This window comes from Eucyclogobius newberryi, unplaced genomic scaffold (assembly GCF_026437365.1).
Source record: "Eucyclogobius newberryi isolate DKJ021-1_F unplaced genomic scaffold, fEucNew1.0.hap1 SCAF_21, whole genome shotgun sequence".
In the NCBI taxonomy this organism is placed as follows: domain Eukaryota; kingdom Metazoa; phylum Chordata; class Actinopteri; order Gobiiformes; family Gobiidae; genus Eucyclogobius; species Eucyclogobius newberryi.
This window is the reverse complement of record NW_027315846.1, coordinates 28,839,391-28,855,033: the sequence shown is the minus strand read 5'-3', so window position 1 is coordinate 28,855,033 and position 15,643 is coordinate 28,839,391. Positions and strand designations below refer to the sequence as shown.

Here is a 15,643-nt window from a genome sequence, read left to right as displayed (position 1 = left end):
CAATACATGTGGAGCTCTTACTATTAATGTGTGTGATTAATCAATTAACTAAGTAACACAAATCTGACAAATGTATCACGATTAAAAACAGACCCTCGTTTAATCAGTTGATCACGATTTTATTTTAATCAGGTTTTCTAATGAACTTGTCCCTAATGATCACATTTACACTCTATAACAGTTGAAATGTGGTTTTGCAGATGGTGGAACATGGAGGCTTCTACCGCACCTCAGACCAGACCTGGGTGAAGCTGGAGAGGATCCAGTTTGTGGGCGCCTGTAACCCCCCCACAGACCCTGGACGAAAGCCCCTCACACACCGGTGTGTATGCAGGCGTGCAGCATGTGTCCTGCTGTTGTCGCTCTTAAACCAAACCACTCACATGCTTGAATGCTGTTTCAGGTTCCTCCGTCACGTCCCTGTGGTGTACGTGGACTATCCTGGACCTGCTTCTCTCACTCAGATCTACGGCACGTTTAACCGGGCCATGCTGCGCCTCATCCCCTCTCTGCGCACCTACGCCGAGCCGCTCACCGCCGCCATGGTGGAGTTCTACAACATGTCTCAGGTACACACGCTCTTATGTACCACACCCTGAACACTCCCTCTGATCCTCACAGAACTCTGGATGACATCATAGGTGGAGCTCAGATCTTCTGTGCGGTTTCCAATGGAGAATATTCAAAAGCAACTAGAATGATTATGGTTCATAGCTCCTTAGTTGGCTCACAGTTGTTTGGATTGGATGCCGCATGTTTGAATAATCCTGTATTGTCCTACAGCTGAGGCGCGAGTGCTCTTGATTCCTGTTTTCACCTACCCCCTATCCCCGCCCACATCCTGTACTTACAATAGTCTTTAGTTTTGAAAAGTGGCTACGTGACATTTTAGAACTCTACATGTCACTCAGCGTGTAAATGACAATCTGCTGCTCGTTAGTGAAATGTCACTGTGAAGAGGCGGGGCTTATCACTGTGAAGAGGCGGGGCTTATCACGGTGAAGAGGCGGGGCTTAGGTTCGGTTAGGTTCAGTTCTGTCGTTTTGAACGGGGACTCAATGGACCTGTTTTTAGTACTTTAGTATTTTTTAAATGAATATTGTGGCTGTTGTACAATGATCTCCTGCTAAAGGCATAAAGGCCATAAATCATCTGCAGACTCGTCACTAATATGATGTGAGGTAGAAATGAGCAGAACTACTGCATATATTAGCTTTGTATTTATCTATGGAGACAGGGACAGTGCACAATCTCCACCAGCCTTAATAGGAGAGGTCTTTGTACCAGGGGAAGCTGGAGCTCATCTCCACCTGTGGGCTCAGGGCTCATCCCCACCTGTGGGCTCAGGGCTCATCTCCACCTGTGGGCTCAGGGCTCATCTCCACCTGTGGGCTCAGGGCTCATCTCCACCTGTGGGCTCAGGGCTCATCTCCACCTGTGGGCTCAGGGCTCATCTCCACCTGTGGGCTCAGGGCTCATCTCCACCTGTGGGCTCAGGGCTCATCTCCACCTGTGGGCTCAGGGCTCATCTCCACCTGTGGGCTCAGGGCTCATCTCCACCTGTGGGCTCAGGGCTCATCTCCACCTGTGGGCTCAGGGCTCATCTCCACCTGTGGGCTCAGGGCTCATCTCCACCTGTGGGCTCTGGGCAGCTGATGTGATCAAGTCTCACAGAGGGGAGGAGCCTGTTGTACATGTGTGTAGTGGGCGGGGCACTAATTGGAGTCATTAGAGTTCAAACTCTGTTTTTGACCTGAGAATATCTTGACAGATTGAATAATGTGTGTGTTTTGAAGTTGTAGAACATGAGATGTCCTTTAAACATGCTCTTGTGCCTTTGCCTTGACAGGAACTGTACAAAGGATGCAGGATATTTGTCCTTTAAAGCTGCTGCTCTTCATAGCTCAGCTTGAACATAAATAGTAATGATCGTTGCTTTGTCCCCTGCAGGAGCGCTTCACCCAGGACACCCAGCCTCACTACATCTACTCCCCCAGAGAGATGACCCGCTGGGTGAGGGGGATCTTTGAGGCCCTCAGACCCCTGGAGACGCTGCCTGTGGAGGGCCTCATCCGCATCTGGGCCCACGAGGCCCTGCGGCTCTTCCAGGACAGGTCTGCAACACGTTTAGCTCCTGCACAGTTCAAATGACTGTGTCAGGCTGCTGCGTCAGGCTGCTGCGTCAGGCTGCTGCGTCAGGCTGCCGCGTCAGGCTGCCGCGTCAGGCTGCCGCGTCAGGCTGCCGCGTCAGGCTGCCGCGTCAGGCTGCCGCGTCAGGCTGCCGCGTCAGGCTGCCGCGTCAGGCTGCCGCGTCAGGCTGCCGCGTCAGGCTGCCGCCTCAGGCTGCCGCCTCAGGCTGCCGCGTCAGGCTGCCGCGTCAGGCTGCCGCGTCAGGCTGCCGCGTCAGGCTGCCGCGTCAGGCTGCCGCGTCAGGCTGCCGCGTCAGGCTGCCGCGTCAGGCTGCCGCGTCAGGCTGCCGCGTCAGGCTGCCGCGTCAGGCTGCCGCGTCAGGCTGCCGCGTCAGGCTGCCGCGTCAGGCTGCCGCGTCAGGCTGCCGCGTCAGGCTGCCGCGTCAGGCTGCCGCGTCAGGCTGCCGCGTCAGGCTGCCGCGTCAGGCTGCCGCGTCAGGCTGCCGCGTCAGGCTGCCGCGTCAGGCTGCCGCGTCAGGCTGCCGCGTCAGGCTGCCGCGTCAGGCTGCCGCGTCAGGCTGCCGCGTCAGGCTGCCGCGTCAGGCTGCCGCGTCAGGCTGCCGCGTCAGGCTGCCGCGTCAGGCTGCCGCGTCAGGCTGCCGCGTCAGGCTGCCGCGTCAGGCTGCCGCGTCAGGCTGCCGCGTCAGGCTGCGTCTAAATGCAACTTTAGATTGTTCAGTGTAAAAACTAAACATGTCATTACCAAAGTGCAGTTTACTCTTAGTCAAGCCATGTTTTCTAAAGCTCAGGTCATTGATAATATCTGTAGGTGTTAAGAACGATACTGTTGGATCTGGACATATCAATGTACTTGGGCCTCAGAGCTCCTGCCATGGGCACATTAAGCGGATCCTTTTAGAATGTACTTTTGGAATGTACTTTTGGAAGTACTTTTGGGATGTACTTTTGGAAGTACTTTTGGGATGTACTTTAGGAAGTACTTTTGGCAGCAGGAAAAGGCCATCACAAAGAAACAGATGACACAAAACCCCCCGGACCATCAAAGACTGGACTGACCGTATTAAACTTGAGACTAAGGTTCATTCAGATTGAATTTAGAACGGGATGAATCTGACTTTGGACTGAAGCTTGGATTGTACATGTGGTTCATGTTGTGTTGAGTCCTGCTCCTTCCTCGCGGACGCCTCAGACATAAACCTGCCTTTAGTTTCACTTCTATGTTGATGAGCACGTGCTCTGATCCTTTACTCTCTGTCCAGGGCTGTGTTCTTTTTGTTTGCATTTTAAACTTCATTCATTCATTTTCTACCGCTTGTTCCCTTCTGGGCTCGTGGGTGACTGGAGCCTATCCCACTGGCAGGTACAGCCTGGACAGGGGCCAACTCGTCGCAGAGCATTTTAAACTGAAACTTGCCATAGAACTTTTCAGACACAGATAGATATTGCAATACAAATGTAAAAAATAACACTTTGGAGCATTAGTGCAGACTGTGAGCAGTGTGAGCTTTGCTTTAATAGTGTTTAATGGTGTTTAATAGTGTTAGTGTTTAATAGTGTTAGTCTTTAATAGTGTTAGTGTTTAATAGTGTTAGTGTTTAATAGTGTTAGTCTTTAATAGTGTTTAATAGTGTTTAATAGTGTCTTGTTGTGTCTTCAGGCTGGTGGAGGGCGAGGAGAGGAGATGGACTGATGAGAACATTGACATTGTGGCTCTCAAACACTTCCCCAACATTGACAAGGACAAAGCTCTGAACAGACCCATCCTCTACAGCAACTGGCTCTCCAAGGTCTGACTCTGACTGAACGCTCTTTTGACCTTTGGGTGACCTTTGTTCCAGAGCACTTAACCCGTCCCTCTGTGCAGGACTATGTGCCCGTGGAGCAAGAGGAGCTCCGGGACTACGTCAAGGCTCGTCTCAAGGTCTTCTACGAGGAGGAGCTGGACGTTCCTCTGGTGCTCTTCAACGAGGTGCTGGACCATGTCCTCCGAATCGACCGGTGAGAGAGAGACTCATGTGTGAAACTGTTCTGTTTAGTCATGAGAACTGGTCTGGACAGGTGGCATTTAGATAACAGGAGGGGCAAAGAAATGTCCTTTTGACACTTCTGTATATATTTTGTTTTGTTTATGTAGAATCTTCCGGCAGCCTCAGGGTCATCTGCTGCTGATCGGAGTGAGTGGAGCTGGAAAGACCACGCTCTCTCGCTTCGTGGCCTGGATGAACGGGCTGAGTGTCTATCAGATCAAGGTGAGCAGCACTGATCCGCAAGTGTCCACTGTCCACTGTGGATTGTACTGTCTTCAGTGTGTGAGTGACCCGCACAAGTCTATGTGAGCCAAGTGGAGCCCTCTGGAGTGAGATGATTGGGTAAGAGAGAACACAGATGAAAGCAAGACCACAAAAAGCAGACAGAAACCGAACTTTATCTGGTGATAAAGTGCTATATTTCTACTGATGCTAAGTTGTATGTTGAACTGACAAGATAAGATAAGATATTCCTTTATTGTCCCACATGGGGAAATTTCATTGTTGCAACGCAGGTAGATACAGAGGAAAAGAACAGATAACTTATAGGAAGTTTGAAAAACACTTTCAGTAGAAGATCTCCTATAAACAAAAACTCCCATAGACAAAACCTCCCATTTCCCAACAAGGGATGGAGAGGAAAATAATAAAGATAAAAAAAAAACAAGTGCATTCACTGTTTCCTGCTTAACAACGCTCCTGTTTACTTTAGTTTTAGCCATGTCTCACACACACAAACATGGAATTACCAGAAGATGGACCTGATGATTTAAAAGTGTTATTCCGGTACACTATAGGTTTTATCTGTTAGAACGCACGTGTCATGCTTGGGTGAGGTCAGTTACGAGCCGGACACTGAACATATGGACGTACTCCACAAGAGCACTCTAAAGTGATGGCTCTGAGGGCCAGGGCCAGGTGAAACATGGGTTAAGAACTAAAAGCTTAGCATGTGTTGATGATTCGACTGTTGCTTTAGGTGCACAGGAAGTACACGGGTGAGGACTTTGATGAGGACCTGAGGACAGTGCTGCGGCGCTCAGGCTGTAAGAATGAGAAGATCGCCTTCATCATGGACGAGTCTAACGTGCTGGACTCAGGCTTCCTGGAGAGGATGAACACGCTGCTGGCCAACGGAGAGGTAACACACACTCAAACTGTTTTACTGAAGTTCTTCTCATCAGATGGTGGTGTTATGAGGTGAACTGTGTGTTTTAGCAGCCACAGTACGGGACATCAGTGATCAGCACAATGAAGTGTCTCACTGCAGCTTTAGACAGGATAAAGTCACATTCTGCTCACGCGGCTCGTGATGGGACAAAAAGAAAGGCCCAATGCTGAAAGTATTTTTGAAAAGGCCCATAAAGACTGAAATGACATTAAAGCATCTCAGATTGATGGGAAATATATTTTTCATGTTGTTTGAAAGAATGTTCAAATAAACCCATGGAAACGCAAATAAAACTGTATTAAACTATATTTCCTAATGACTTAAAGGGGCTCATGCCAAAACTGCTGCTTATTCTTATTTTGCCCAAACTTGCCTTATGTTCAAATGTAGCTAACTGTAAGTTTGCTTTTCTCTGCTTCTCAAACCGGTCAGTGAATTGAAGGATATAGTTTAACCACCAAGAAACATAATGAGGAGAATGACTGATGTCTGACTACATGAATGCTGTGTTGCTGTCTACCCGTAATACAGAAGTATTAAGGATAGAATTATCTTGAAAATGAAAATGTTACAGACTAATGCAATGTTTGAAATATAAGATGAGTTTTGAATCCATGTGTGCATAACTGCTGCTGCTGTGCCAGGTCCCTGGTCTGTTCGAGGGAGACGAGTATGCCACCCTGATGACCCAGTGTAAGGAGGGCGCTCAGAAGGAGGGGCTCATGCTGGACACTCACGAGGAGCTCTACAAGTGGTTCACCAGCCAGGTCATCAGGAACCTGCACGTGGTCTTCACCATGAACCCATCGTCCGAGGGGCTGAAGGACCGAGCTGCCACCTCCCCCGCCCTCTTCAACAGGTCACCACTCCCTCATCACAGACACCACACACTGACGCCGCACAGGCGCCGCACAGGCGCCGCACAGGCGCCGCACAGGCGCCGCACAGGCGCCGCACTATTTTAGTTTTCTTCCCCAAAGAATAATCATAAGCAGGAGGATCAAGTACTCATTATCAAGTAAAAGTAAAAAATACATGAGCAAATGCATCTTAATAACTGGAGAAAGAATGAGATGCTTAACATCTCCAAAGTAGCATCCAAATGCACCAGGTATTGTCATTTATAATGCTTCATAAATGTGTATAACACTACACTCCCAGATAATATGAAAGTGCTCAGCCCAGACCACCCACAGAGTTTCCATCTCGATTTCCATTTCCGTCGCAGTAACTGCGATATCACCGCTCTGATCACTAAAGATGAACTATTACATGTTTCACACCCTTTGCCTTTTAAGAATACTTTCCCCATGTTCTGCCTCAGACTCGCCTGAGTCTGGAGTTTTGCCTTGGCTTTATGAATGAGTCAACAAACACAGCACAGACGTGACGGAGGTGTGCAGTGTATCAGCTGAAGGGCCAAAAAGGCCCTTATATGCACCAGAAAACCCGTGCCGTCTGCGCGCTGTGCGTATTATTATCTCCAACATGAATCTCCACTTCTTTGGTGTCTTTTTTGAATGTGTTTAATGAGGAACCTCACAATATTTGTCCAACTAAACTTTCCTGTTGGCTCCTTTGTGTTCCACTGTAGCAGACCATCTTTTACGTTTAAACTTTCCTCCCGTGATCATAAGAGTTGTAAATGGACAGTGAACTTAAAGGAGGTGTTGTTTCCAGGTGTGTGTTGAACTGGTTTGGAGACTGGTCCACCGAGGCCCTGTACCAGGTGGGCAAAGAGTTCACCTGCAAAATGGACCTGGAGAAGCCCAACTACAAAGTGCCAGACTACATGCCCATCGTGTACGACAAGCTGCCCCAGCCTCCATCTCACAGGGAGGCCATCGTGAACGGCTGCGTGTTCGTGCACCAGACGCTTCACCAGGTACAGGGCTTTTAACTCCTTTTCCACTCGGCTTCTAGAACCCTCTTTACACTTGTCCTCTCCACACAGGCTAACAACAGGCTGGCTAAGCGGGGCGGGCACACCACGGCCATCACGCCTCGTCACTACCTGGACTTCATCAACCAGTACGCCAACCTCTTCAACGAGAAGCGCAGCGAGCTGGAGGAGCAGCAGATGCACCTGAACGTGGGGCTGCGCAAGATCAAGGAGACTGTGGACCAGGTAGAGGCCACGCCCTTCTTTCTTTGCTCCTTTAGGGCTCGTGTTTCAGGAGATGAGGACTAAATCAGAGCGCCATAACCTATGATTTCATATTTGCTGCTGATTAGGCTCCTATAAGTTCATTGCCTCATTGAAGCTTCATCTCTTTTGTGTGAAGGTGGAGGAGCTTCGCCGTGACCTGAGGATCAAGAGCCAAGAGCTGGAGGCCAAGAACGCTGCTGCCAATGACAAGCTCAAGAAGATGGTGAAGGACCAGCAGGAGGCAGAGAAGAAGAAGGTACACAGGACATGAGCACTGCTTTTATCTACTTTACTTTATTTTTACGGTGACATGTTTTGAGAAGCTGTCACATGTCGCAGCGGTCAGATGACTCGTCTGAGGAAAGTGACCGTTAAAAACAACTAACTTCATCGTATCGGACTGCTTTTAGGTGTTTATGGTGTGGTTTTCAGCAGCTGAGTGGCGAGCACTCAAGTGTCACAGAAAGAAGGTTCCAGATTTGACTCTGGGCCGACCTTTTCTGTGCGAGTTTGCATGTTCTCCCCTGTCAACCCAGAACATGCTCAGTGACATTGAAGAATGAGTCAAATTCTCACGAGTGCTTGATAAAGAACAGGTATTTATCCACCTTTATAATGCCCTGGTTTGTGGTTGAAGGTGGTGAGTCAGGAGATCCAGGAGGCTGTGTACAAGCAGCAGGAGGGGATCAAGGACAAACAGCTGAGCGTCAAAGAGGACCTGGACCAGGTGGAGCCGGCCGTCATCGAAGCCCAGAACGGTAACGTGCTCTAGCATGTCATGTCCTTCTCTTTCCACTTGTTTTGAACTGCTGAGCCCTTTAGAGCGGATCAGCTGAAGCAACTTCAACCAGGATATGCTCTTTGACCAGTCGCCTAAACATTTGATTATTTCTCTGGTCTTACGAGCAGCAGTGCTGTTCAAGAGTACATTTATAAAGCAATTTTCTGTGTTGTGCAATTTTTTTTAATGTTATTGTACCAAACAATTTGCATGATGAAAAAGCAATACAGATGTGATCCTTTGAGTATTTTAGCTGCCTCACCATAACATCTCTATCACCGAATCGTAGCTGTAAAGTCCATAAAGAAGCAGCACTTGGTGGAGGTGCGTTCCATGGCCAACCCTCCAGCTGCGGTCAAACTGGCCCTGGAGTCCATCTGCCTGCTCCTGGGAGAGAGCACCACGGACTGGAAGCAGATCCGCTCCATCATCATGAGGGAGAACTTCATTCCCACTATCGTCAACTTCTCCGCCGATGAAATCAGGTGAAATCTTAGCTTCCAAAATGTCACTAAACTGTTTTTATTTTCGTGCTAGCGGTGAACTCGATAAAGCGTCAGCACCTAGTAGAAATGCGCTCCATGACCAATCCGCCGGCCCCGGTCAAACTGGCGCTGGAGTCCATCTGCCTCATGCTGGGCGAGGAGACCAGCGACTGGAAAAAAATCCGACAAGTTATAATCAAGGACAATTTCATCAGCAGCATAGTCAACTTTTGCTCAGATGAGATGAGGTAACCAGGGTCGCATGTGTGGGGAAAGCCCAATCCAATGGACGGACAATCAGAAAAAAGAATCAAGACCTAAAAAACCCACTTGGAAGTCAAAGTTGATTTTGGTGAAAAGCACAATCATTGATTTCTGATGAATCAGTTGAAATGCAGACTCTCCAAACCAAATCCATCGTAAAGTGATTCTGATTCCAGGTGATTTGCACTTGTATCTGCACTAATGAGCTGCTTGTTCCCTGTGCTAGTGATTCCATCCGTGAGAAGATGAAGAAGAACTACATGTCCAACCCCGGCTACAACTACGAGCAGATCAACCGAGCGTCCCTGGCCTGTGGGCCCATGGTCAAGTGGGCCATTGCTCAGGTGAGACAGAAGGGCTGCATTTGGCCCCTGGAAGTAGCATTAACTTGGACACAGCGGCGCTCATCAGCTAGTGTCGGCACAGTTGATGACGGTGCAGGGGGTGGAGTTCTAAAAGAGGCGTGATTATGTCAAAGTATGATTAATGAGTAATGCAGCTTGAGGGCGTGGTCCGGTGCATTCTGTGAACCTACATTTAGTCTTTTTGTTGCTTTGAAGCTTCAATACATCGTTGTGGCAGTAATTGTTTTCAAATGCTAAAAAACTCTGGTGCGTACGGGGAGCACGGCAGGTGCGTGCGGGGGAGCGCGGCGCGGCGCGCCCCTGTGGCCAGCACGGGGAGCACGGCAGATGCGTGCAGGGGAGCGCGGCGCGGAGCACGGCTGGTGCAGAAAAGTTGGAAAAGCGGCAAATGATCAAGATATTTGGCTCTAGTGACGTGCTACGCACTGACCGGAAGAAGGAAACAAAATAAACTCGCATGAGGTTTCGGCCAATCACAGAAGACGTGAGATTCTCACTGAGTGTTCTGCTTCATTCTGACATGTCTAAGGTCTAAATGAGCTTTAAAATTGTAATATCCCCGTCCACATGGTCTTATAACATAAGAAACAAAGAATAAGAAAACATCTAATGAAACTGGGCAATCTTTTATTGGTTTAAAATGTAATGTTTTCTCTGTGGTAAAGGGGATGTAAAGTGAAGGTGTGTTTGTCCTCAGCTGAACTACGCGGACATGCTGAAGCGGGTGGAGCCGCTGCGGAACGAGCTGCAGAAGCTGGAGGACGACGCCAAAGACAACAAGAGCAAGGCTGAGGAGGTGGAGAACATGATCAAGGAGCTGGAGGCCAGCATCGCCCGCTACAAGGAGGAGTACGCCGTGCTCATCTCAGAGGCTCAGGCCATCAAGGCTGACCTGGCTGCTGTGGAGGCCAAGGTACAGACACTAACACAGTCTGTTCTAATGGAGGAAAACATGAACCAAACTCACAATGTGAAAGGATTGCATTGAAAAGCTGTTGAGGAAGAATAGACTCATTTCTGAAATGTGTTTTTAAAGCGGCTGTGGCTCTGCTCCTGGTTTTATGTCTCTACAGATCCTTTCAGTGTCATGTTTCTACGAATGACTTTCACTTCTTTATGACAAACATTAGGACTAGCACAATTTCTGACTTTTACTATTAGTAACTTATTCTGTAGTTTATTTACATAAATGTGAGTATCTTTTTTCATATCTACTAGAAAAATGGACAGGGCTAGGTTGAAATCTCATTTTGGATACAAAACCATGATCAAGGAGCCTTGTTTACAAAGGGGATTTTGTATTTAGTATTTAGTATTTGAGGGAACTAGATCTGACTGAAAATGCGCTTAAACATTCAAATTGTGTGTAATTTATTTGGTGTGACAACTTGAACAAATCAGGCATAGAATTAGATTTGAACACCTCCTTCTGTACAATCCATCAACATCTTGTAGTTGATTACAAGTTGTCTCTGAGAGAAAACTTTGGAGAGAACGGTCCCAGACAGATCTATGGCTGAAGTGGATTGAATGAGATATTCAAACATGTTTTGGTGCAGATTGGACAATGGTCTTACGCCTGGTCACTCCTTTGTGCTGTTCCCAGGTCAACCGCAGCACTGCCCTGCTCAAGAGCCTGTCTGCAGAGAGGGAGCGCTGGGAGAAGACCAGTGAGACCTTCAAGAACCAGATGTCCACCATTGCTGGAGACTGCCTGCTCTCTGCCGCCTTCATCACATATGCCGGCTACTTTGAGCAGCAGATGAGGCAGAACCTGTTCACCACCTGGTCCCACCACCTGCAGCAGGCCAACGTCCAGGTAAGACCCTAACCCAAGTGTGGGCTGGACATGAGGGAAGCACTGCAGCTATGACTCTTTGTGTGATGATGAAGGATGTGTGCGCGTTGGGATCTAAACTTGAATCTCTTTGTGTCTCCAGTTCCGCACAGACATTGCCAGAACAGAATACCTGTCCAACGCCGACGAGAGGCTGCGCTGGCAGGCCAACTCCCTGCCCGCCGACGACCTCTGCACGGAGAACGCCATCATGCTCAAGCGCTTCAACAGGTCTGTGCCCCTGCTGTGCACACGTGGTCCTCGTTGTACCCAGGATTCAGCCAGAGCGTGCATGTTACACAGGGCATGGGTCAGTAGAGCGTGCATGTTACACAGGGCATGGGTCAGCAGAGCGTGCATGTTACACAGGTCATGGGTCAGTAGAGCGTTCATGTTCCACAGGTCATGGGTCAGTAGAGCGTGCATGTTACACAGGTCATGGGTCAGTAGAGCGTGCATGTTACACAGGTCATGGGTCAGCAGAGCGTGCATGTTACACAGGTCATGGGTCAGTAGAGCGTGCATGTTACACAGGTCATGGGTCAGCAGAGCGTGCATGTTACACAGGTCATGGGTCAGCAGAGCGTGCATGTTACACAGGTCATGGGTCAGTAGAGCGTGCATGTTACACAGGTCATGGGTCAGTAGAGCGTGCATGTTACACAGGTCATGGGTCAGTAGAGCGTGCATGTTACACAGGTCATGGGTCAGTAGAGCGTGCGTGTTACACAGGTCATGGGTCAGCAGAGCGTGCATGTTACACAGGTCATGGGTCAGTAGAGCGTGCGTGTTACACAGGTCATGGGTCAGCAGAGCGTGCATGTTACACAGGTCATGGGTCAGTAGAGCGTGCGTGTTACACAGGTCATGGGTCAGTAGAGCGTGCATGTTACACAGGTCATGGGTCAGCAGAGCGTGCATGTTACACAGGTCATGGGTCAGTAGAGCGTGCATGTTACACAGGTCATGGGTCAGCAGAGCGTGCATGTTACACAGGTCATGGGTCAGCAGAGCGTGCATGTTACACAGGTCATGGGTCAGTAGAGCGTGCATGTTACACAGGGCATGGGTCAGCAGAGCGTGCATGTTACACAGGTCATGGGTCAGTAGAGCGTGCATGTTACACAGGTCATGGGTCAGCAGAGCGTGCATGTTACACAGGTCATGGGTCAGCAGAGCGTGCATGTTACACAGGTCATGGGTCAGCAGAGCGTGCATGTTACACAGGTCATGGGTCAGCAGAGCGTGCATGTTACACGGGTCATGGGTCAGTAGAGCGTGCATGTTACACAGGTCATGGGTCAGCAGAGCGTGCATGTTACACAGGTCATGGGTCAGTAGAGCGTGTATGCTACACAGGTCATGGGTCAGCAGAGCGTGCATGCTACACAGGTCATGGGTCAGCAGAGCGTGCATGTTACACAGGTCATGGGTCAGTAGAGCGTGCATCTTACACAGGTCATGGGTCAGTAGAGCGTGCATGTTACACAGGTCATGGGTCAGTAGAGCGTGCATGTTACACAGGTCATGGGTCAGTAGAGCGTGCATGCTACACAGGTCATGGGTCAGCAGAGCGTGCATGTTACACAGGTCATGGGTCAGCAGAGCGTGCATGCTACACAGGTCATGGGTCAGTAGAGCGTGCATGCTACACAGGTCATGGGTCAGTAGAGCGTGCATGTTACACAGGTCATGGGTCAGCAGAGCGTGCATGTTACACAGGTCATGGGTCAGTAGAGCGTGCATGTTACACAGGTCATGGGTCAGTAGAGCGTGCATATTACACAGGTCATGGGTCAGTAGAGCGTGCATGCTACACAGGTCATGGGTCAGCAGAGCGTGCATGTTACACAGGTCATGGGTCAGCAGAGCGTGCATGTTACACAGGTCATGGGTCAGCAGAGCGTGCATGTTACACAGGTCATGGGTCAGTAGAGCGTGCATGCTACACAGGTCATGGGTCAGTAGAGCGTGCATGTTACACAGGTCATGGGTCAGTAGAGCGTGCATGTTACACAGGTCATGGGTCAGTAGAGCGTGCATGCTACACAGGTCATGGGTCAGCAGAGCGTGCATGCTACACAGGTCATGGGTCAGCAGAGCGTGCATGTTACACAGGTCATGGGTCAGTAGAGCGTGCATGTTACACAGGTCATGGGTCAGTAGAGCGTGCATGTTACACAGGTCATGGGTCAGTAGAGCGTGCATGTTACACAGGTCATGGGTCAGCAGAGCGTGCATGTTACACAGGTCATGGGTCAGTAGAGCGTGCATGTTACACAGGTCATGGGTCAGTAGAGCGTGCATGTTACACAGGTCATGGGTCAGCAGAGCGTGCATGTTACACAGGTCATGGGTCAGCAGAGCGTGCATGTTACACAGGTCATGGGTCAGCAGAGCGTGCATGTTACACAGGTCATGGGTCAGCAGAGCGTGCATGCTACACAGGTCATGGGTCAGTAGAGCGTGCATGCTACACAGGTCATGGGTCAGTAGAGCACTCACCCGGCTCCAGCTCTTGATTACAACTGGTCCATGATTCCTCAATCATTGCGTTGCATGAAAATATGAATGAAGAAAATAAATGAAAGCCATTCCTGACCTCGTCTTCTCTCCGGTCAGATACCCGCTGATCATCGACCCGTCTGGTCAAGCCACAGAGTTCATCATGAACGAGTACAAGGAGCGTAAGATCACCAGGACCAGCTTCCTGGACGACGCCTTCAGGAAGAACCTGGAGAGTGCCCTGCGTTTCGGAAACCCACTCCTGGTGCAGGACGTGGAGAGCTACGACCCCATCCTCAACCCGGTGCTGAACAGGGAGGTGCGCAGGACGGGCGGCCGAGTGCTCATCACTCTGGGAGACCAAGACATCGATCTGTCGCCCTCCTTTGTCATCTTCCTCTCCACAAGAGACCCAACTGTAAGATACACTCTTAATACACGAGTACACATGATCAAATACACAGTGTGAAGTACTATTCACACAAATCAAACAGACAAACACTACATGGACACCGGTCCCTTTCTAATTATAATTATGCAACAATTTACCATTTTGTCTCAGAGTTTTCAAAAGCCAAATCTACTTCAGTGCAATAAAATGATCATATTCCTTGAGTGAATTCACACAACCTTTTTGTCATTAATAATATGTGTAGAAGAAAGTAGAGCAGGCGCCTTTTTAGTGCGTTTCCTTCGATTGTCCTTCATCTACACTATTACACCAGAGTGTTGCCAGTTCAAACCTCACTCCACTTCATCAAGAACTCTGGGTTGTTGTGTAAAAATGAATTGGATATTGATTTGATGTGCAGCAGACATTAATCCTGTTCCTCCTCCTGTGCTCAGGTGGAGTTCCCCCCTGACCTTTGCTCCCGAGTGACCTTCGTCAACTTCACAGTGACCCGCAGCAGTCTGCAGAGCCAGTGTCTGAACGAGGTGCTGAAGGCAGAGAGGCCCGACGTGGACGAGAAGCGCTCCGACCTCCTCAAACTGCAGGGTGAGTGTGGAAGAGGCAGAAACTGTTCTGATCCAGGCCAGTGTCGCCTGTTTTGACAGATTTTGACAGATGGCTTAACCAATCAGAGAAACGCATGGTCCCTTTGTGTCAGAACATACTTTTGAGTGAAAAGCATAGAAGATGACTGATTATTGCACAGATTTCTACAGAGTTGATGAGCGAAGCACTAAAGCGTGTGCATCTGAAGAAAAGGTTATAGATTTAGTTCTGAATAATACAAGAATATTCAGAGGCATCTTATAAATTAGTATTTGTAATGTACATCTGGCTGAAGACAATTGTTAGACATGCTTTATGATCTGCTTTCAGACCCTTCTGCATGGGAACAGTATTAGGGACTGCTCACCAGTCAAGTCCGTTTAATCAAATGACATGTCACTCATCACTGGAAACTCGTAGAAAATACCGTTGGTTCTGTACTTTTCAGACATAAAGCAACTACTTTCCCCCCCAGCCGATACAATGGTACATCTAATTAATAGATTTTTACTGGCTAACGGCCACCAGGGGGCACTCTAGCAGGAAGCACAAGCGTTTGACACACTTAGAAGAAGACGTCCTGGGGACACGTCGTGTTCTCTGTATTTTAAGCTTCAAAACATTGTGTTTTATCACAATCAGACTCGGTCAAGGAGAAATGAGTCTAATGAAGTGACTCTGGACGCTGCAGAACAAAGACACGTGGAGCGTTCACATGTGATGTACAGTCTGCAGTTTAGAAGCTGCTGCAGTGAAATGAGACGTGTCCAGACCTGACTCACAGGTCAAAAGACACATGTGCATCATCACATGGACCATATTCATGTGTAATAACTCATGTTACAACGTCACACTCACTCGATAAATACGAGCTCAGTCGTGTTGTGTCTGTGTCGTGTCTGTGTCGTGTCT

The 15,643-nt window shown here is 49.0% G+C and overlaps 2 protein-coding genes across 5 annotated transcripts in view; one reads left to right on the top strand and one right to left on the bottom strand.

Moving 5' to 3' along the window:
- LOC140370223 (protein NLRC3-like) overlaps positions 1-15,643 on the bottom strand; it is a 300,708-nt gene that overhangs the window by 49,308 nt on the left and 235,757 nt on the right. The gene's annotated exons all lie outside the window — the stretch shown is intronic.
- dync1h1 (dynein, cytoplasmic 1, heavy chain 1) overlaps positions 1-15,643 on the top strand; it is a 71,894-nt gene that overhangs the window by 29,196 nt on the left and 27,055 nt on the right. The window contains exons 40-58 of one of the 2 annotated variants that reach the window (XM_072457275.1): positions 201-322; positions 404-569; positions 1,951-2,114; positions 3,808-3,937; positions 4,015-4,148; positions 4,285-4,399; positions 5,157-5,318; positions 5,993-6,207; positions 7,029-7,233; positions 7,303-7,476; positions 7,634-7,753; positions 8,135-8,255; positions 8,816-9,011; positions 9,254-9,371; positions 10,090-10,305; positions 10,999-11,211; positions 11,333-11,460; positions 13,852-14,152; positions 14,581-14,731. In XM_072457275.1, coding sequence (XP_072313376.1) covers positions 201-322; positions 404-569; positions 1,951-2,114; positions 3,808-3,937; positions 4,015-4,148; positions 4,285-4,399; positions 5,157-5,318; positions 5,993-6,207; positions 7,029-7,233; positions 7,303-7,476; positions 7,634-7,753; positions 8,135-8,255; positions 8,816-9,011; positions 9,254-9,371; positions 10,090-10,305; positions 10,999-11,211; positions 11,333-11,460; positions 13,852-14,152; positions 14,581-14,731 — 3,151 coding nt within the window. Of the gene's footprint in view, positions 1-200; positions 323-403; positions 570-1,950; positions 2,115-3,807; positions 3,938-4,014; positions 4,149-4,284; positions 4,400-5,156; positions 5,319-5,992; positions 6,208-7,028; positions 7,234-7,302; positions 7,477-7,633; positions 7,754-8,134; positions 8,256-8,567; positions 8,764-8,815; positions 9,012-9,253; positions 9,372-10,089; positions 10,306-10,998; positions 11,212-11,332; positions 11,461-13,851; positions 14,153-14,580; positions 14,732-15,643 lie in introns of both variants that reach the window. The other variant, XM_072457274.1, reaches the window with a different exon arrangement.